The 22,778-nt window shown below is 44.7% G+C and overlaps 1 protein-coding gene across 2 annotated transcripts in view; it reads left to right on the top strand.

Annotated features, from left to right (window-relative positions):
• The window catches only part of CDYL2 (chromodomain Y like 2), a 161,626-nt gene that overhangs the window by 114,505 nt on the left and 24,343 nt on the right, over nt 1–22,778 (top strand). For both annotated transcript variants that reach the window (XM_055306451.1, XM_055306450.1), the window contains exon 3: nt 18,640–18,857. In XM_055306451.1, the coding sequence (XP_055162426.1) occupies nt 18,640–18,857 (218 nt within the window). The remainder of the gene's footprint in view (nt 1–18,639; nt 18,858–22,778) is intronic.

Genomic DNA, 22,778 nt, shown 5'->3' with positions numbered 1-22,778 from the left:
TTCAGTTTGAAACCCTGGATAAAATGGTCAATTCCCTAAAAAAAATAAATAAATAAAAATACAACTTACTGAAATGAATTCAAGGATGGCCAGAAAACCTGAATAGATCCATAATTATTAAATAAATTATTAACTCTGTCATTACTAAAGTGCTCATCAAAAAAGCAGGAAGAAGGCACATGAGGCCCAAGTGGTTTTACAGGTGAGCCTACCAAATACTCTAGAACAGATAATCCCTCTCTTATCCAAATGATTGCAGAGAACAGAAAAAAGGGAGACACTTCAACTCCTTTGATGAGGTCAGTATAACCTGGATTTCCAAACCAGGCAAGGAAGGGAAGAGCGAGGAAAATCATAGATCATTCTAGTTAATGATATAGTGATAAAAGTCCTGGATACTTCCTCAAAATTGTGACCTCCAGAAACTACTCACTCTGTGCCCCGAACATGACTCCGGTTCATGACCTTTAGAATCACCACTGCTTCTTGAGGTGCCGAGCCTGCCTCCGGAAGAGGCCAAGGGGAAGCTGGCCCAGAGCGTCATGGTCACGGGGTGAATCACATCGGCGGCCTCTTGTTAATGCAGGTGTCTGTTTTCCCCGGCACAGCTGCCCTCCTGACACACTTCAGACACCCACTCCCAGGCCCACAGACTCTGACCAACCTTTTTTTGTTTTTCAAAAGTGGATCATCATCCAAACCAGTAACAACAACAGCAGCCTAGGGAGTTTGTCAGGTTTGTCTTTCAAAGCGTGGCAAGTCAGTGACTGGTGCTAATGAATGAACATAAGATGCTCTTATGGGGTAACGTGAAGAACTTCCAACTTGGCCACTGCCTCTGAGCGAATGTGCCAGACTGTGATGGAAAATCTGACTGTCACTTGACCAATGGCGAGTCCAAGGGGGAAATAAGCATTATAGTTAGATCCCTGCTCCTGGATTTGATTTTTGGCATCCACAGAAGCTGATGTCAAGATTCGGAAATCGCCTAATCGCTTTCCTTGTCAGCTCAGATATTCTTTTCCTCTCAACTACCTCAAAACAAGTCTTAGGAACTGTTTCCAAGATGACATTCATCAGTGGTGAACCCAAGCAAGTGGGTGAGCAGTGGAAGTGCCCCCTCTGCCCCCCAGCTTGTCCCTCCACCCTCCGAAGGGTATAGGCAGTGGGGTGGGGTGCATTGTCTGCAGGAGGTCTCAAAACAGTAATGAAAACTAGCTTGCCAACTTTGGTGAAAAGTCACTCCTCCCCATCAGGGTGGACCCCCGGGGCATGGCTTACCCCCACACCCCAATACTCAGACAAAAGGCCAGTCTTCTCTGATGACTATGATAGTGGTGGCACTGAGCTCCTTCTTTGTGTCTGGCACGCTGGATATCATTCAATCCCCTCAGCGTTTCTCTGAGTTAGCAGCTTCACAACATAGCAACACAACAAAGTTTGCCATAATTAGCCTTACCTCTAGATGAGGAAACTGAGTCTCAGTCAAGGAGGTCATGACACAGAGAGCCAAGGGGAGGACTTGGGGCATGGTGCCATGCCCGGTGATGCTAAAGCTCTCAGAGGTATGTGAACAGTTTTAAGAAGGACAAAAGGCACCACAGTGATTAAAGTTCAAACCAGCACATATTTCCATGTCCTGGGGCACGATTCTGGCCAGCACCCCTAGGGGGCCTGCCTTTGAGCCATCCTTAGTGGTTCCAAAGATGCTGACTTGGCCTTCCAGGGAAGCCGAATGACTAGTACTGAGTGATTTCCCTCTGGGCCTCAGATTAAAAGGAACACACACCACACACACAACAAGAATCCAAGGCTTCATGAGAACAGTGATATCCAAGTGAAGACTGGAAATGGTGAGAACATCTTGTTTTAACTTAAAAATCCATTTGTGTCAGGCATGTGGGTCTGCTTCCCCGTTTAGCCACTCAGAGTTCTCTAGTGTCCAGACAAACTGTCTCTCTCTCTCTAATGAACACTTATGCTGCCTCCAAAGACACCCTCTTGCCAACCCTGGCTATTCCCAGTGTTTGCCCTGCTTTTCTAAGCTCTGTCATTGTGATTTTAGTTCACAAATAAGGGTGAGCATCTTCTTGTGTTCCTGCCAGGGGGTATTTCTTTCCCCGGGAGTGGCCCAAACATAGTCTCACTACCAACACTCAGTGTGGCGGGTGGACACAGGCATTTGTCTGCGTCGCCTCTGGCAAATGGCTCAGCCTCATTGGGCCAAATTCTTCATTCATAAACTACAGATATAGTCATCTCATGGGATTGGGGTACAGAATAAGTGAATTCCTTCATAGAAAGTCCTAAGAATATTACCTGCCATAGAGTAGACGTCTGATAAATATTAGCTACTCTAATTTCAAATCTCTCCCAGTGTTCTAACCAGATTTTTGTATTTTCCTACTTGTATTTTAGAGCACTTTCCTTTAATGTGCATATTAATCCTTTCTTATGTATGTTAACTCAGCCAGTACTCATGGAGTGACTGCCCTATAGCAGGAACTGTTTAGACAAGTCATTGCAGTGCCTTGCACCACGGAGATAGAAGCAGATAATATTGAGGCAGCTCCAGGCAGGGATGCCTATGCCAGCTTGGTCAGGGAGTTAGAGAGGGCTTCTTGGAGGAGGTGATGCACAAGTTGAATATGATAGAATGAGCCAGAATGAGCCAGGAGAAAGGCAGGGATGGTGGGGATGCCAACGGCAGGCACAGGGCCATAGAGCCAAGGCTCCATGTGTATGTGTTTGGAGCCCTATCACACAGAATGTGGCAGTCCAGCGATTATAGACCACCCCACAGGGGAGGCTGAAGCTCCAGGGAATCCTCTATGTCGTCAGAGTTGGCCAGAGAACCAGACAGGTGGAGCCTGCAGTAGGAGAGTGTTTGAGATTCTGGAAGAGGCTGAGGAAGCCCTTCACATGGCCCACATGCTGCAGGCCCGAGAAACCTGCCCAGTCCGGCCGGCCCTGGGCCCTGTCCACACCTGTCTCTTCGTGTTCTGCATGTGTGTTCCCCTCCCGCCAGCCCTTGTGTGGGTGGTCAGCCTCTCCTCCTCCTCCGTGGCTCTCCCAAACAGTGATACCCCATGTGAGTCAGCTTGCAGTTTGTTTGCACATGGAGAGCAGTATTTCTATACCAACAGCATGTACCTCGGGGTAACGGTCATGACCTGATTGTGTGGGTGATCTCCCTCCACGTCCCTCACTCCTTGAGGTCCTGAGCTCTGTGAGGGCAGGGGTGGTCTCTATTCTGCTCACAGCTGTGTCTCACATGGCTGGGCACATAGTAGGTGCTTAGGAAATACCTGCCAAATGAGGGAGTGGATGAATGAACGGATGAAAGAGAGAAAGCGAGAATCCCTCACTGCAGTAAGAGGAGGGTCCTGTGCCAGGTCCCCCCCTCATTCACTTATGTCAGCGTCTCCCCCCACCCTGGGCTGTCCCGTGTTCTCACACTGCACTCCCTGCTTCTGGAGACATGACATGGAGAGCTAATGTTTTGTCAGGTTCTTCGCAGCAGCAATGGAAGGATCCCCTTTCCCTTGTCTGTCTGACAGTTGTTTTCACCATCTGCCGTGAGGGCCCTCCTTGCTGCGCTTCTTCTCCCCGTTAATATTCACACTGTCTCACAGGCTCTTCATCAAGTGCCTGGGCTCCCCACTCCACTGCCCCAGCACCGCCCCCAGCACCGCCCCCCATCAGGGCTACTGCAGATCCATTTCTCAGGGCACATTTCATTTGGGCTGCATTTCTCTGTTTTCTGCAGAGAACATGCAGTGGACTTCTTAATAGAAATCCCCATTGCAGAAAGGATTAGATCTCTCAATTAAACCTGCTTCAAACTCTGGAGGCAGCATGACAAGGAAGAAACTGGAAAGGGGGAGGATGGGCTTGGAGTCAGAGGGTCTGTGAGTCAAGTACTAACTCCACCTCTCATGGAGCCAGTGACCCTAGGCAAGTCTTCCCAGCTTGGGAGCCTTGATTTTTCTCACCTCTGTGCTCTGGAAATAATGGTACCTACCACAGGGGCTTAGATGGTGGGGGCCTGGCTCAGTGAGTGCTCAGTAAAAGATGACTTTTCTTCCCACTATTAGACCTGGTGCTGATAGGGCCTCTAGCTTTACTCAAAGGCATGTTTTTAACCCTACTGTGGATGCCCTGCTATTTTTTCCTGGACGATAGGATATTTATTTTCATTCTCTTTGTGTAAACCAGGAAGGAGAGTTTGGGAGGCTCCACTTCTGGGTAGGAGGGTGACCAACCCGGCCACTCCCATTCTTGATGGAAATCGGGGTTTTGAGCCTTCTCCCCGCCATCTTGGTGACAGTGATACTGGGTTGGAGGCTTCTTAAAAAAAACTGTGTTTTTTTCTTCTTGCTATAGAGATCTTTTGGGTTTTTTTTTTTCACCTTCCTCTTTCTCGATTTCCTCCCATTTCTCCATACTGGTGGAGAGTGAATCTGTGCTGTGTTCCTGGAGTTTAAGCAAGATGTCCCCTCACTGGCCTCGCTTCCCACCTGCAACTCCTCAAATTCCCTTGGTGGGAAAGGGAAACAACTGAGCACCTGTGTGTGCCAGACAGGGTGTAGGATGCTGGGTTTCCAGCAGGGTGTGAGAGATGGTGTGGTCCCAGCTCAGCGTCTTGTGGGAAAGCCCAAGGAAGTAGCCAGACATTGCAATGCACCGTGGTATGGGAGCGCCCTGCATGAGGGAGGGGCCCATCAGAATGAGGAGGTTAGAGACAGGACTTCTAGGTGGAAGCAGCATCTAATCTGAGACGTGAAGGATGAGTGGAGTGTGGTCAGGCAAAGACGAGAAGGAGTAATGTTCTGCACAGTAGACACTGTATCTTAATTACGATTTGTAGAAAATATATAATATCCACTTCGAGCATCATCAGTAAACTACACTGGCCTCTTCCTCAAACATTTAGTTATTGCTATAAGCCAGACACTGTGTATACCTAGAAGTGGGTCACTGTGTGTCTTGTCCTGGGAATATAATGATGAATAACACAAGATGCTCACGGTTTAGGGAAGAAGACAAATAAATGGGGAAAAGACAAATCAGCAATTTCCATACCATAACAAAACAGACAGCATTTATTTATGGAGCCCATGTTATGAGCTGTGTCCTGTTCTAAGCACCATATATGGAGTAACTCAGTTAATCCAAGAGGTAGGACCTATTACTCTCTCCATTTTACAGAGAAGGAAATTAGGGCATATTGAGGTGAGAGAACTTGCCTATGGTCTATCAGTTGGTAGGCGGCTGTCTCAGGATTCAGATCCAGTAGGTCTGGCTCCATACACATATTCTTGATTGCTGCAGTTTTGCCTCCTGAGGGATAGGGTTATCTGGGAGCTCAGAGGAGAGCTACATCATGTTTGAAAATGCTTTCTTTCTTTCCTTTTTTTTTTTTGGTTTAGCTTCTTGAGATCATTATTTTTTTCTACAATTCAGTTAAAGAGTTAAACTTTGTGCCCACCACATGCTGAGAACTGGCCTTGTCTTCCAGAGAACTGGAAGCTAGTGAAGCCAGTGAAGAGATCAGAAGGTCCCAAATGACCAGCTGCAAAGCTGAGCTTGCTGAGAACTCAGGGCCCATTCAGACAGCCATGGGGGCACTGTGGTGGGCTGTTGTCTGTGCCCAGGAGCCTAGGGAGGAAGGGGCAGCTGCCTGGAAGAGAAGTCTTTCAGGTGGCTCTGAGGATCTGGTGTGAAGGTTGAGAGAAATAGCATTTGGGGCCCAGGAGACAGCTGAAGCAATGGCCCAGAGGTAGGAAATTTCGGGGGACTTCAGAGAACTTCAGGGTGTCCTGGGAGGAGGATGTTTTAGGGGCAGGAGAGTTCAGGTTGAAAGACAGATCAGGCCCACCGGCAGAGTTTGGGAGCAGAGCCACAGCAAGAAAAGATGAGAAAATGGATTTAAGCCAACTCACTTTGCACTTTGAGGTTACTAGGGAGCCTCTCTGTGGTCTAGGATTCTGGCCTAATAGTGCTTTGAGGGTCGGTGTGGCCCTGGGAAGAATCTAGATGTGATTTGATCTGTTGGAAAAAGTTCATTTTAATGAAGTTATTTTACATGTTGGATTCATGCTTTGCTATCCTGGTTAAAACATTTAATCGTCTGACAATAAGCATAAGGTGTATGATCCATCCCTCCCAGCAATTCTAAGTAATGCTGGAACCCCAACTTTCCTTAAATCCAAGGCATGTCAGGAGGCATAATTATAACATGCTGGATGTTGGTTAACATGGCTAAGTATGACTTTAAAACATTTGTCAATTTGGACTTTGCTCTTGAATTCAGGGATTTTATACTTGGAGTCAGTTACGGGCTGGTTCAGCCATGAAATAACCATACACGTATTGAGTTGAGATGCAAGTTGGGTACTTTGAACTGTCATGACACCAGTGGGTACAGTGACTAGGTGGATCTTTTCAACTTCAGCCACCACCCGCCCACGAAGATCCTGACCTGGTCCAGCCATGCTTTGGTTGAAAGATTCTGCTGTCCCCAGCTGCTGAGTCTGATTCCCCGCCGATGTGCTGGGCATGTAAAGCTTGCACCCCCCCCACCCCCATCCCCTGCCTTCCTCCCTTGCCGTGCTCTCAGAACCATCCACAATGCTTTAGGGATCTTTGGTGAGTCAACCACAGACCAGGAAATGGCTCTCATGCGCAAGAACTATCACTTTCTCTTCTAAGAACTGCAGCTGGAAAACCCTAACCCTGCAGTCAACAAAGTGATGGTTTTGCTCAACCGTGGAACTGATGAATCTTCTCTTTTATTTATTTTAAGCCTTCCTACCACCCACCCCTCTGCCACAGTTTGTAGCTGAAGGTGCTCCGGTGTGACCTGCCCTTACAGTGGTCCCAGGCCTGACTTCTCTCTGTGAATTCTATCTGCTTCTCAAGGTGCTGATAGCTCCTGGAACAGTAGGGAGAATGGGCAGGATGGGTGATGCCTGGGCTTGCATCTTTCTGTTGGCTGAGTAGCGGTGCCCTAACCTGCTCTCTGGCCTCTTGTTCTCACTTCCTCTTCTTTGGTTAGGAGTTGGAAACTTCTGTAGGTCATCTATTATATGTCTAGCACTGTTGCTTTATTCACTCATTGGTTGGGTCCAGCAGTGCCTGAGCCATTTCTGTATGCTGGGCTGCACTGTTCTAGAGATTTGAGAATGACCAACATTGCCCTTGTCTTTATGAATCTATCTGAGGGTGAGGAGGGAGTCAGACAGTTGAGAAAATGTACGTCAGGATTTACAAGATATGCAAGATAATTATCCTGTAGCAGGATTGCCTGCACTGTCCAAGATGGTGGCTACCAGTCATGCATGTGTGGTGAGATTTCAGTTTATTAAAATGAAACAAAAATGTTAAAATTTCAATAGCCACATGCAACTATTGGCTACTGTGTTGGGCAGTGCAGGTCTAGAACATTTCCATCATGGCAGGATGTTCTGTTGAAAAGCAGGATCCCTGTCTGTTTCTGCCCATCAGTGTGTCTCAGGTGCCAGGCATGTCATGGGCACTCACTAATTATGTGCTGAATGGATGGTAGAAGGTAGAGTAAAGGGTGTGAAAGAAGAACGATGTACACACAGCCACAAGAAGAGGGATGAGCTGCTCTGGAAGACTTCCCAAGCAGGTAACCACAGAGCTGCATCGAGAGGGATGAGACATTTAGCACATGGGCATTCCAGGGCAGAGACGGGCTCTGGTCTCTCAACCTCTTCCTTCTGTGTTGTGACGGCTCAGACCATAAATGGTGTCACTACATTCTGTGCAAGGGAAGGAAAATTCACAGCATTCTCACTGCATTGTCTCCCTGGGTGTCTCTGAGAGGTGAGATCTCGCTCGGCTGCCATGAGGCAGAAGGCCAGGTGTGATATGAGTCATCTAGGTGTGAAATAAACCTGATTCCAGTAAACAAATGTTTCCTTGCACGGGACTAATACAAAGATGTGGGAGGGCCGCCAACACAAGGAGAAATGAATATGGAATGCACCCCAGCGTCAGGAGTGTTCATTACGAGGTTGGCTTGTGGTACAGTGGGGTTGCTCCACTTGTTTCTCACTCATTCATTTCCCTGATGAGCACTTTGTAGAGCAGTCACTGTTTACCAGGCACTGTGCTCTGTCCTACTGATGCAGGGGTGAGTAACTCTCAGGCTTGTCCCCAGAGAGTTCAGTGGGCACATCCAGCAGGTGTACAGATGATAACATAGCAGAATGAGCTTGGCATCACATGATACCCATCCAAGTTTAGTGTTCGAATTTTCCTCTCTGCACTGTTTAGCGAAGACTGGACTCTCAGGAAGAAAAGCAGAGCCAACACCAGTGGGAGAGCCCAAGACTAGTGTTAGATTTGAGCCTTGGTGCTTGAATTAAGTGTCAAGTTTGAAATCAAGATGCTGGAGGTTAAACCCCATCCTGGCACTTTCTGATGGCATGATGACCTTGGCTTTCTGTTTACTCTTTTGTAAAATGGGGATAAAATTGTATCTTTTGTTAGAATTGGATAAGCTACGTGAATCACATAGTAAGTACCCAACTAAATATAGATATTGCATATGGTGAGCCATTGAGAGAAAGGACTTTGAGGATGAGGCTGTACTGACCCCAAAATCTGCATTTTGGATTGTTTTGGGCAATTGTAGATCTCTCCTAGCCCCACTGCCTGTGATAATCAAAGAGTTGCCAGAGTTCCTGAGAAGGACCATGTGCGTGTGGAAGTAGTTTAGATAGTGTGTCCCTTAGTTAGGGATAGCGTCCTCTGGTGATCTGCCTGAACTTTCCTGTCCTTCCTCTCTGTGCCCTTCTGTGCTTAAGGTTCGACATGGTCTTGATGGGGAAAATGGGCACAGACCCTAATCCCTGCCTGGACTGGACATGTTTCTTGGGAGCTGATACTGTGTGGTAGAAGTCTCCTGTGGTCTGCCCCTGGTGTGTGCAGACCTCTGTGGCTCCCTCTAGCCCTTTACCCCTGCCCTCCCCTATCCCAGGGCAGCTTCCTTTATTTACCTATTTCTCTTTGCATATCTGACAAACTGCAGTGTATTTCCCAAGACACCTTTCCTTCCTGCACATTGATGGCTGTGTACCATTTCTTGATACTTTTGGAATCTCTCCTTCATTGCTTGGTTGATTGGCCCATTTTCTTCCTCCCTATAGCTGAGCTGAGATGACTTTTTCTGTCTTTAAGGATCTCTCTTTAGGGGGACACCTGGGTGGCTCAGTGGTTGAGCATTTGCCTTTGGCTCAGGTCAGGATCCAGGATCCAGGGATCAAGTCCCCTTCAGACTCCCTGTGGGGAGCTTGCTTCTCCCTCTGCCTATGTCTTTGTCTCTCTCTGTGTGTCTCTCGTAGATAAATAAATTAAATCTTGAAAAAAAGAAAAAAGGAGCTCTCCTTAGGGAATCCTTCACACACCCAGATTTTTTCATCTTTTGTTCAATCTGATCATCTCTGTCTTTTAATATATTAATCTAATATTCCTTCAGAGTAATGTGATTATTAATATCACATTAATTTAATTATTTATAGTTATCAATATTAATTATAATTAATAATTATAATATAATTATTAATATTAATTATATTAATATAATTATTAATATAATATTAATATCACATTAATTTAATTATTAATATCACATTGGATTTTTTCTGTTATTTCCATTCTGTTTCCTGATTCTTCTCCTCATTCCCTGACGTTTTCAAGCTTTTTTTTTTTTTTAATGAACTGTATATTTTATAGGTTCCCTCACCCTGGGCTGATTTGGAAGCCAGCCACATATTGTATTTGTATTCTTAAATTTTAGCATATATACTAAACTCTAGATTTTTTCAAACACATATGATGTCCTCCTATTGAATATAGCAAGGAGGACACTACTTGGCTTTAAATTCTCATTGGACAGCTTGGTTTTGTTTTGTACACCCAGTGTTGTTGAACAGCAAAGATTATGTTTATTATTTGTATAGCCAGTGATTACATTTATGAAAAAAAAATTTCATTTGCTGTAAATTTTTAAGACCAGCTTTGTTTCCTGGTCCTAAGTCTTCCTCTGAGTTAAATGTTTTATATGGTGAAGTTTCTCTTTGTAATTCCTTCAGACTCTGGGAGATAAATGCTATTGATGTTGGGGTGTCTGAAAATGCCCATTTACTCAGGCCTTTAAATGCTGTTTTAGCTAGGTATAAAAGTTTTGGTTGACACCTATTTTCTCAGCATTCTGATGGCAGAAGTTCCTTTTTCTTCCCAGGCCAGTGGTATCACTCTTGCTTTCAATCTGTCAACCTTTTGTGATATGTAGGGTTCTTTTTTTTTCTTCAGGCTACATTTTAAGATCTTTTCTTTATCCTTGACAGGCTACAGTTTCATTATTATTTGCCTTTTCATCTTGCTTAGTAACCAGTGTTTTTTTCAAACTGAGAACTTCCTTTTTTTTTTTTTTGAGTTCTAGACAATACTAAGCGATTACTTCTTCAAGTATTCTTTTTGTAGAGTTATTTCATGGATGAGATTTTTAGCTTGATTCTTATTTGCAGGATATTTGTTTTTAAAAGTATATTTGACTTTTTGTTGTAAAGTTATTAAAACTTACAGAAAACATCATAAAGTTCTTTTTACATTCATCAGGTGGGTTGTTTTTGTTTTAAGATTTTATTTATTATTCATTCATGAGAAGCACAGAGAGAGAGGTAGAGACATAGGCAGAGGGAGAAGCAGGCTCCATGCAGGGAGATTAATGCGAGACTCGATCCCAGGACCCTGGGATCACACCCTGAGCTGAAGACAGATGCTCAACCACTTGAGCTACTCAGACATCCCTCATCAGGTGTTTTAAACATTTTTCCTTCCATGTTTGCCCTCTCTTTCTCCACATCTATATGTACATGTATGTGTATATGTTTAGGTATAAACTCACATACATTCACACTCATATATTATGTGTAATTATACAAATTATATATAGATTATTATTTTTTTTCTGAGCCACTTGAGTATGGATTGCATATATCATGCCTCTTTACCCCTTAATATACAACATGAGTGCTTAAGCAACACAGTACACTCTCTTAAGCCAACACAGTACAGTTATAAACTTCAGATACTTAACGTGGATACAATAACTTAATCTGTGGTCCATATTCCAATTTTTTCCTTTTACAGTCCAAATTTCTTCATTCCAATCCCACTGATTTCTTCCTTCCCTACCCCATTCCATCTTTGTTTGACCCTTCTTCCATTCAGAGAATGCTGTCTCTCCACATCACACATTTATTTATTTACTCAATACTATACTGCCTATAAAATAATTCTGGAGTTGTCCCAACCTAACCATTATGAAAACAAACCCACTAGGGAGAGTTCAAGGTTTGTTCGAGGGTCTGTAAGTCATAATATTGCATTCAAAAGTTACTCATATTGGTTCTCTGTGCTCCCCCAGCATGCTTTTGTTACTCATTTGAAATAGGGTTAGATTCCTGACTTTTTGTTTGCATTTAGTTTATTTTTCTTCATCGGTTTTATTTTCTTGACATGCTTTAATATACTTCCAGGACTTAAAACAGAAAGATGCACTCAGGGAGGTGTCAACCCTTACTCACCCCTTCTCCTGTATTTTCCCTGCCAGACACTTGTGTCCCCTTGTATTTGCATAACCAGTTTCATTACCTTCTGGTTTATTCCTACTGTGTTTTCTTTTTACAAAAAATAGTCAGATTTATACTTTTCTCCTTTTTTCTTACACTAAAAGTAAAGTACTTTTGCACCTTGTCTCTCTCTATCCGAAGATATATTTTGGAAATCACTCCCTATTAGTTCACAGAGACAGTGCTCATTCTTTTTAACAGCTGCATAGTATTCCATTGTGTGGATGCACCCAACTTTATTTCCCCAACCCATACTTGGATATTTAGATAGTTTCCAATATTTTGCAATTGCAAAGAGCCCTGCAGGGAGTCATCTTAGGCACATATATTTTTGTACTGTTAGAGGTTTATGTTGATGTCATATTTTTAGAATTGGATTGTGAGCTTGAGAGTAAGTGCATGAACAGTTTTGTCATGTGTTGCCAAGGTCCCTTCCATTGTTGTTATGCCATTTTGCCTCTCACCCACAATTAAGAGAATGCCTGACTCCCCACATCCTCTCTGGTAGAGCACAGTATCAGGATTTTGAACTTTTGCCAAGTGGGTGGGTGAGAAATGGTATCTCAGTATAGTTTTGATTCTTACTCCATTATTTTGGGTTTTAATTTACATTATCAAAGAAAGTTGAGGTCTTATGTTTAAGAGCCATTTTCATGTAAGATTTGTGGATGCTGGCCCATATCTTCTGTCCACTCTTTGTTAAAGGAGGAGTTTGGGGCCTTCTGTCTCCAAGAAGTCTTTAAAACTTCTTGCAATTTACAGATCTTAGTCTTTTATCCGTGACATGTGAATATTTTCCTTCCATTTGCCATTTGCCATTTTTCTTTTCATTTGTTCTTTACCTTTTGTTTGAGAATTTCTGTTTATTTTCAATGAATGCGTTTTTTTTTTCTTTGCATCTGTCACTTTGAGCATTTGAAACATTCCTGTTTTACAGTCCTTTTCAGATTGTTCCATGATACTCATTTATCTTCTTTGGAGTAATTTATGTCACAAATGTTGATTTTGTTGGCTAGGTTTCTAAGCGTTAGAGGTCTTCAGGTTTTAGAATTTAGGTGTACTGACTCATTTTAAGAGGGAAATTCTTGTTTTGATTTTCTTAGCCTTCTTTCTCCTCGCTTCCTCCCTGATAGTTTGTGTCTGCCTCCACCTGGCCTGGAGCTCCCAGTACAGCTTGGCCTGGGGCAGCTCGTAGCCTTGTTTTTGTTCTGCCTTCGTGGAGGAGGCCTCATGCTCTCCCCTGGAGTCAAGCGCTGGACCCAGGTCTCCTATCCCATCTTGTGTAGGACACTGGCCGCCCTTAGATATACTTCCTGCCTGGCACTCCCAGTCCCCCCTAGTGCTTTGTGTCGACATTCTACCTCACACACAGAGATGATTATCTTGTTTGTGAGCTCAGTATTTATCTGCCACTTCCGCGTGTTTGGAGCACAGGGGCTGTGTCAGAGCGTAATTTTATGGAAACTTCTTAACGTCAAATGCTCCTTTGTACTTATTCTGAAGGAAGGAATGTGGGAAGGTTTGAAGGGAAAAGAAGGAAGGAAACTGTCCTGCATCCCAGGAATGCGGCAGCCATCACTTCCTTTACTTGGCAACAATCCTGTGAAGCAGGAATGTTTTTTTCCCAATCCACACTTGGTGATAGAGGCACGGAGTGGGTGAGTGAGCCACCCAGCCTTGCAGCTCATGAGACGGAGTGTGGGGTCTGCACGCTGACCCCTTGTTGGGTTTCACCCTGGTTTATGGACTCATAGGGCAGGTAGTCAGCTCTACCGAGAACGCCATATCCCAGGTCTTGGGAGGAGGAGGGCATGGCTATGAAGACTCACCAGTTAATTTCTCTTTTTTGGAATGACTTGGGGTCTGACACCTAACATTTGTGAAGTGCCTAGGATGAGCTGGGCACTTGCTAATCCCATATTGGCTCTTTAACTGAACTCAAAACAACTCTGAAAAGCAGGTCCTGTTGTCCCCATCTTCTAATCAAGTAGACTGATGCTCAAGAGCCCATGGGGCTTCCTCGCTTCTCCCAGTTAGCAAACGTAGGGCTGGAATTTCCATGCTGCCTGGCTGCAAAGCCCTAGACTTCCATGCTTCTAGCATGTACTGTGTCCCATGGTGTTTTCCTGGTCAGCCTGCCACAGACTCAGGAAGCATGATGCCACAGAAGGGGAGAGGCCTTGTGGGCAGCCCCATGTGACAGCAGCATCTGAGGGGCTCTGGGATGAGGCTCTCCTCTGCACCTCCTAAAATGCAGGGCCCGTGTTAGCCACTTAGTTTCAGATGTGAATTCAGGCCCCCAAGAAGGTTCTGCTCTTTTATTTGACCCAGAGATGATACATCCTCCAAGTCACCATTAGAGATGTGAGCCCAGTGTCCTGATGGAGAACAAACAGCTCTGTTTTCCTCAGATAGTTATATGATTTATTTGGTCAGGTGGTCCTTTGGGGGTTGCTTTATCCTGTGCCTTTGCAGAAAGATCACAGGCTTTGGATTTACAAAGATCACCACCCTCATTATTCTCTGTCATGTCACTCTCTATTTTCTCATCTGTCACGATTTTAGGTAATAGTTTATTTGTTGACTTTTCATCTCCCCGACACGAAGCAAACTCTGTGAAAGCAGGGACCTTATTTCTCTGATTTTTATTGGATCTCATCATCTAGCATCTGGCTGGCCCATACATAGAAGGTGATAAATAATTAGATTTTTTTTTAATCATTAGATTTCAAATGAATAAATAAAATGAGGGAGAGCTGACTCCATTCCTGGCTGTACCATTTAAAATCTTTGTGGCTTCCAGCAAGTTAATCACTTTTCTTTACCTGCAAAGTAGACAAAAACAGGCAGTTTCATAGGGCTGTTGAGAGATCTGTAGACAACATATAGAACTGCTCACAAAAGATAAGCCTCACGTCCTCCTCTCTCATATAATTGTTAATTAGCGCCTTGACTTGATTGGGGTGGGAGCAGGAGGATTTTGGTATGAAGGCGCTGGTGCGCACAGGCCTGCAGAACCACGCTGAGGTTCTGACTTCTCACAGGCAGGAGTCGGTGTCCTCTGAGGGCGGCTTCTATGATGCGCTTACCTCTGCCAGCCGGGCCATGGCATGGATCTGCCTGGACTGCTACAGAAACCCTGGCCAGCTCCAATTAGGAAGCTCTTCTGAGGAGCTGAAGGTTTTGAGGTTAACCCTGAAGAAACAGCTCCCTCTACACCAGCCTTTTAATTAAATGCTCGCGTTTACTTTCCGGAGTTCATTGAATCATTTTACCCGCATCATAGGGCTTGACAAAGCCCAGTTGCTTGGAGTAATGGGAAAGTACAAGATGAGGAGGCTTCAAGGAAGCTGTCTGATGACACAGGCACTGCAACTTCCGTGCCACTTTGTAGCTGGGTGCTCACCCAGCATGCCGGGACCTCCCAGGGGTCCTGGGGGGGGGTCATTTCCTGCTCCCTGCCTTTGGCTTGGTTCTTGAGATTCTGAGACCCATGATGCTTAATAAGGATCTGAATCCACCCCCAGGGTGACCCAAGGCTCCAGGGGCCAAGGAATAATTCCTGTGAACGCCTTGGTACACAAGTATTATGCTGGGCTGTGTTGTGTGTGACAGTGGTCCTGCCCTTAAGATGCCTACTGTATTGTTGGAGAGACAGGGTTCATGCAGAAAATACTGCCGGAATACTTGTGTACTGAGCCAGGCAATAATGATCATGGAAGTAAGTGCCACCATTCATTCATTGCTTTACTGTGTCCTAGGTCCTTTAAATATGTTCCCTTTCTTCATACTCATAACTGCTCTCAGAGGATCAGCCAACAGGGCCTGTTCACTCTGTCCATGTAATAATTTTCCTAAGCAGGGTGCAGGTTGGACTTCGAGGGGCCAGCTTCGATTGGGTTCCAGCATCCCTGCCAAAAACTAAATGAGAGGCTCCAACACATCCCTCTCTGTTTCCTTGTACCTCCTCCTACATCCCCACAGCTCCATCCTGCATGGGCCAGTCACCCACCACACCCAGCAGGTGGAGGATGCTCAACAAGATCTTCAGACCCCCACCAGCGTTCATTCAAGCAGAGGGCTCACCTGGGCATCAGGGGGGGTACTTGGTGATGGATGGTCCCCTCCCTCGTTTGTCTGGACCCTGGTTTGCAGAGCCTGGTTGCTGAAGTAGGGATAGCAGTTTGCGGTATGGCCCAGCAGGTGGACTTTTAATGGTTCTCCAGGTGATCCTGCTGCACACCCAAGTGAAAGAAGCATGGGTCCAGGCTCTCAAAGCTGCCTAAATGTCAGAATTACCTGAGAACTGTTTTGTGGGGTTTTAGAAAATTATTATCATTTTTTAAAGATTTTATTTATTTATCATGAGAGACACACACAGAGAGGCAGAGACAGAGGCAGAGGGAGAAGCAGGCTCCCAGCAGGGAACCTGATGTGGGAATTGATCCCAGGACCCCGAGATCACGCCCTGTGCTGAAGGCAGTTGTTCAACCACTGAGCCACCCAGGCGTCCCAGAAAATTATTATTATTAACTCAACTTTAAAATAAAATAAAATAAACCTCACTTTTTAAAATAGTTTTAGACTTAACAGATATATTGGGAAGACAATATAGAGAGTTTCTCTATATGCCACACTCAGCTCCCTCCTCTTCCTAACATCTTATATTAGTATGGTGCATTTGCTATGGTTGATGAACCAGTAATGATATGTTGTCATTAACAAAGTCCTTACTTTATTGAAGTTTCCTTAGATTTTGCCTTAATATCTGTTCTGGGATCCTACCCAGGATCTCACATTGCAATGCGTGGTCGTGTCTCCTTAGGCTCCTCTGGGCTGTGACAGATCATCCTGGTTTTTGATGACCTTGATAGTTTTGAAGTGCACTGATGAAGTATTTTGTAGAGTGCTCCTTGATTTGGATTTGTTCAGTCTTTTTCTCATGCCTAGACTGGGGTTGTAGGTTTTTGGGAGGAAGACCACACATGGTGTTGGGGGCACACACCATCACTGTGAGTCATCGCTGTTGATGCTGGTCTCCGTCACCTGGCTGAAGGGGCTTTGACTTCTCCGTCTACCCCAGCCAGGTTTCTCCACTGTCCAGTTACACCGCCTGTCCCCCGACCCTCTACATGCTGTGCCATGGGGAAGGAAGTCACCGGGCACAGCCCTCACGTAACAAGTGGGGACACTTAGGCTTCACCTCTCTGTGGGCAGAGAATCTTACATAAACTGTTTGGAATCCTGCATGGGAGATTTGTCTCTTCTCCCCCTTCATTTATTAATTTGATCATTTACTGACATCAGTATGGACTCACAGGTATTGATTTTTGCTTTCAGTTATAATGCAATTCTCAGTTCCTCAAATTTTTCAACCTTTGGCCATTGAGAGTGCTTTCAGTTGGCTCCTCTGTCCTTTTGACATGTCTCTTCACTGAGGAGGTTATTTTTTTTATTTATAATTTTTTTACTACTTCCTTCCTTTCCACCACTACAAGCTTATCCTGTGTGTTTCCTGCCCCAAGCCTGGAATCCGCCATTTCTTCAGGGAATCCTGGTTCCTTTAACTGAGAATGGTATCAGACACCAACATCTGGGCCCTCGGTGTGCTTGCTCCTATTGGGGTGTCAATGGTTCTGGGCCCTCTCAGCTAACAGAGTGAGGAAATACATGTGTGTATACTGTCCTGCGTCCACATATGTAACTGTAATTATGTCTGGATGTAACTGTCTGTATCTGTATTCAGCTTAACATGAGTTCATACTGATGCCTTCCACACTGAATCTACTGCTACCCAGATCATTCTAGCCTCCCACCCATGCTCACCTGTAAACTCCCACTCCAGTGGCAAGAAGCATTGCTCCTGTCATCCTCCTGTCTGTTCACTTCAGCTGTGGCACCCATGGTTGATACCATGGGTAATGGTGTCAGAATTCTGAACTCTCACCCACCTCCATGGGAATCGGCTTTGCCAACTGGAGCACGCTGTTTCTCTCTATGAGCTATTTCGTCTTTAGTTTTACAGATTCTAGTCATTCCTAGAGTTTCTGAGGTTGTGAGGTCCTCCCACCCCCTTCCGTGAGGTCATTGCATGCATTTGTCATACAGTTTGACTCTTTGATCACATTCTGTGTGCCATCTTTGGATCCCCCCAGTCTTCTAAGTTTATTTAATTTTAAATTGCATACTTTAAGCTTCATTGTCTGTGCTGCAGAGTTCTTTGGGTTTTGACCAATGCTTCATGTCCCACATTCACCATCGTGGTATCCCATAGAGTAGTTTCACTGCCTTCAGAAATCCCCTGTGTTTCACCTACTCCACCTCCTCTAATTCCACCTGATACCTGGCAACCACTGATCTTTTGATTGATTCTAAGCTTTTGTCTTTTCTAGAATGTCATGTAATTGGAATTGTGTAGTGCGTAGTCTTTCACACTGGCCTCTTTCGCTTAGCAATATGCATCTAAGATTCATTTGCATACTTTTGTGGCTTGATAACTAATTTCTTTTTATTGCTGAATAATATTCCATTGTACGAATGTACCAGTTTGTTTATTCAGTTGCCTCTTAAAAGACATTTCGGTTCCTTCCAGTTTTTGGTGATTATGAATACAGCTGCAGTGTTTTGGGTTGTTTCATCTTGTGGCCATCAGTTTTCAAAGTAGTGGTTTCCTTGCTGCTAAAGTCGTATGAACAGAGGCGGAGGTTCATGGGTAGATGTGTGGGTGGGGGATCAAGGATCATCTGGGGCCCTGCACAGAGAACTCTCTCTGTCCTAGTTCAGGTTTGGAGATGAAGCAGTTTATCCCTGGGCCCTTCACCCAAGAACAGAAGGTGTGTGAGGGTCCCAGCCATATCCAATCTGAACGTCCTGTGATCACCCTCTTTTTTTTTTTTTTTTTTTTTGTGATCACCCTCTTGTGGGATTGTTCCTATGTCAGTTTCTCACTTTGGTTATCTGATTTTGGAAGGCTCTGCTCTGACCAACGGGGGATTAAACCTGCACAGCCCTGTGAAGAGGAAGCTGGAAGCAGAGAAGGACTATGTCTTTGACAAGAGGCTCAGGTACAGCGTCCGCCAGAATGAAAGCAACTGTAGATTTCGGGACATTGTCGTGCGGAAGGAAGAGGGGTTCACACACATCCTGCTGTCCAGCCAGACCTCGGACAACAACGCGCTGACCCCCGAGGTGAGAGGCAGGGACCGGAGGGGAGGGTCAGGCTGGAGAGGGTTTCTCATGCAGAGTGGGGCACCAGCTTCCTCTTTGTTCCATCGGGGAGCCGATGACAAAAGCCAGCAACGCACATGCGGACTTGACTGTAGGACACAGTGTGCTAATCACTTTACATACATTATCTATTTGATCTTTGTGACCAGGTAATAATACTATCCCATTTTACAGATGAAGACCTTGGTAAATGGAGAGATTCAGAAAACCGATCAGCGTCCCAGAATTAGTCAGAGGGCAGCCCTGGAATCCAAACACCATATCTTGGGCTTGTCTAAGCATCTCAAATTTCTTTGCTTTGGATGAAATCATACTCACTCAGCTCAGTTACTTTTTTTTTTCAATTGAGATATAATTCACATACCATAAATTTCACCCTTTTAACATGTACATTTTTTTAGTATATTCACAAGGGCACAGAACCATCACCATGATCTAGTTCTAGCACATTTCCATCACCCCCAAAGGAAACCCCATGCCCTCCCCATCTTCCCTTGCTAAGTCCCTGGCAACCACGGATCTACTTTCTTTCTCTACAGATTTGCCTATTCCAGACATTTCATATAAATGGAAGCATATAGTATGTGGTCTTCTGTGACTGGCTTCTTCCACTGAACATGATGTTTTCAAGGTTTATCCCTGGGTAGCACACGTCATTGCTCCCTTCGTTTCCTTTGTGTGGATGTCCCATATTCTGTCCATCAGTTGTTCAGTGATGGGCATTTATATTGGCTCCATTTTTGACTACTGTGTTAGGACTAATATTTGTGTACAAGTTTCCATGTGAATGTGCTTTCAGTGCTCTCAGATATATTCCTCCTTGCAGAACTGCTGGGTTGTATGGTAACTGAAATTATTTCACTTTCTGAGGAACTGCCAGACTGTGTTTCACATGCTGTTTTCCATTTCCACTGGCTGTGTACAGGGGCTTTAGTCTTTCTGCATCCTTGTCGACACTTGTTATTGTCTGTTCTTCTTATTGTAGCTGGTGGAGCAGGTGTGAGGTGGTATTTCACCGTCATTTTGATGTGCATTTTTCTGATGACTAACGATGTTGGGCATCTTTTCGTGAGCTTATTGGCTATCTGTCTGTCTTCTTTGGAGAACTGTCTATTCACATCTTTTGCCTAATCTTAAAATTGTTTTAATTGTTGAGTTTTAAGACTTCTATATCAGATATATGATTTGAAAATATGCTCTCAAATGAGTGGGAAATGTCAGTGAGGGTGACAGAGCATGAGAGACTCCTAACTCTGGGAAAGGAACAAGAGGTAGTGAAAGGGGAGGTGGGGGGAGATGGGGTGACTGGGTGACAGGCACTGAGGAGGGCACTTGACGGGATGAGCACTGGGTGTTACGCTACATGTTGGCAAATCGAACTCCCATGAAAAAATACACACACACAGAAAAGAAAGAAAATATGCTCTCATTCTGTGGCTTGCTACTTTCTTGATAGTGTCCTTGGATGTATGACATTTAAAATTTTGATGAAGTCTGTTTAACCTGTTTTTTCTACCTTACCTTTTTAATGCTAATCATGCTTATATTTTAGGTGAACATAATGGGGAGACAGTGAATACTCACTGCTGTTACATAGCACCATTTAAGATCTGGGGTATTGAGGGGGAACAGTGAAGAACCGATTAATATTTTTTAAGAGATTCTCGATGGTGCAAATGTGGGAAAAGACTCATCCAGGAAGCCCTCTCCAACTAGACCACCCTGCCACAGAAGGGGTAAATGGCAAAAGCCATGACAGCACCAGCTACCAGCAGCTCTTTGTGCTTTGTATTTGTTGTTTTTCCCATTTCTTCTCCCAGGACCCTTCTGATGTAGAATTCTTATGGTCCACCTCTTATGAACAAGATAACACAGATTTAGAGAATTTAGACCTAGAGTCTTGTAAGCTTCAGGGTGCAGGACCCTTGCCACTTGTGCCTGCCATATTGTTTTTCACAGTCAGCCCAGCACCTGGCCCATTGAAGACAGCAAAGTCCACACTTCCCCTTCCCTGTCCTGTGATATCTTGCACTCTGATTTCATAGTAGTAATGAAGACACAGAGGCTTAACCACAGGAGTGGGTTAACCACAGTGACACAATTAAGGAGTGGCCGTCCACCCTGACTGGGCTTGGTAGGGTGGTCTGACATTGCCCAGTGTATCCAGTATGCTCGGGGAGGCCCAGCAAGTGGAGTGGGGCAGGAGGTACTGTGTCCTCGGACTTGTAATCACATGTCTTATCATTGTGTCTTACACAAACTGTAGTTCCCTCAAGGGACTGTGGGTGTGGCAGTCAGGAATGATCGCCATAAGGGAAGAGATGTAGCTAAAGCCTTTGCAGTTTGTGATCATCTTCTGCCCCCGCCCCCGTAAGTGTGCTATTTTGGGGTCTCTCTCTTGCACCTTCAGAAACCACCTCAGGATTCTCTGTGGTAGAGCACTCTGTGGTTTACCATAAAGGTTGCCCTTCACATGTTTATACACCTGGAAACCTTGTTAGTTTAAGCTCGTCATGAAACATCCTCATGAGGTAATGATTCTTAGATTTTTCCTACTTCACTACTTTTTAAAAGCATGTTTTTAAAAGGCACAGCATTTTCCTTCAATAAATCGAATGAATATGGAGTTCATCTTGTCTATTTGGAGCAGCTTTATGTGTTAACCATTGCCTATTCACCACGGAAGATGTGTGGCCTCCAGCTGATGTCATCAGGTGCACAGGTTCTCAGCTCCTGAGATGTAGACTTGGTTAATTAGGGGTTCCATTCCTAATTGGTGCCTGTTGGTAACAGAACGGGAGGAAAATGGAAAAAAAACACTGATCTGGTGTTTTTAGCTATCTCAACAACCAAAGCAGATTGACTATCTAGATAAGCTGGCCAACTGGGTAAAGTAGCCCTGAAAGAAAGACTCCAGAGAAGTGAAAAGATGGTGGTACCAGAGGAATATAGATTTTGTAGTCTAGTAGACTACATTCCACTCTCCAGGCCTCTACTAGCTTGCCTTGGGAAGTCACCTTACCTCTTTGAGCTTCTTCATTTATAGAAGTTATAGGATACCTTGCTTGTGGGATTAGAGATAATGTCTGCAAAGAGGCTCACAAAATGCCTGGTACATAGAAAGCGTTCTGTAAATGTTCCCGTCATTGTTAAGATGAAGCAGAGGTGATTTAATGGCCTCCAGCAGACCCAGCCTTACTTATTCATGGAGCACCTGGGACGAGGCCACCCTGCATAGCATAATTGGATTTCCTTTTCTAGTTGTATATGGGACATTGGTTGCATTGGCCTCATGGGCAGAAATTCTTACATTTCTAGGTGTGTTAACTAGATTCTGAGGCTAGCGGGTGTGTTGTAATATTGCTCCTGTCTGGAATATAGCAAAGAACCAGGAAAATAATGAAAATGCCCCTTTAGGAAAGAACCAGCAAAATAGATTGCCCAAAGTGTTGGTGATTAAAAGCCTATCTACTCCCCCATTAGGAAAAGACCCCAAGCCCTCTCAACTCCCAGTTTATTGCAGTGCTCCCAGCCTAACCAGACTATACCACCACTGTCCACGGGAGCACACCAGACATGGGAGAGTCATACCTCATACCCTCTTGATCACACCCACCATACACACCCAAACCCCAAGGCCTATTAACTTTAATCCTTGAGTAGCCCACTAATAGGCTTTCTTCTCTCTGTTTCCATCATGACCATTATATACTCTCTGGACTGTTGTAATAACCTACTAACAAGCATGCTCTTTCACGTTTCCTATCCTATAATCCATTCTCCTCAAGGTGGGCAGAGTAATTTGCCAGGAATGCAAATCTGATCAAGTCACCCCTTCTACACACATGCATACACACACACACACACACACATGTGCACATA

The sequence above is a fragment of the Nyctereutes procyonoides genome, unplaced genomic scaffold (genome assembly GCF_905146905.1).
Source record: "Nyctereutes procyonoides isolate TBG_1078 unplaced genomic scaffold, NYPRO_anot_genome, whole genome shotgun sequence".
Taxonomy (NCBI): domain Eukaryota; kingdom Metazoa; phylum Chordata; class Mammalia; order Carnivora; family Canidae; genus Nyctereutes; species Nyctereutes procyonoides.
This window is presented reverse-complemented; position numbering and strand designations above follow the sequence as displayed.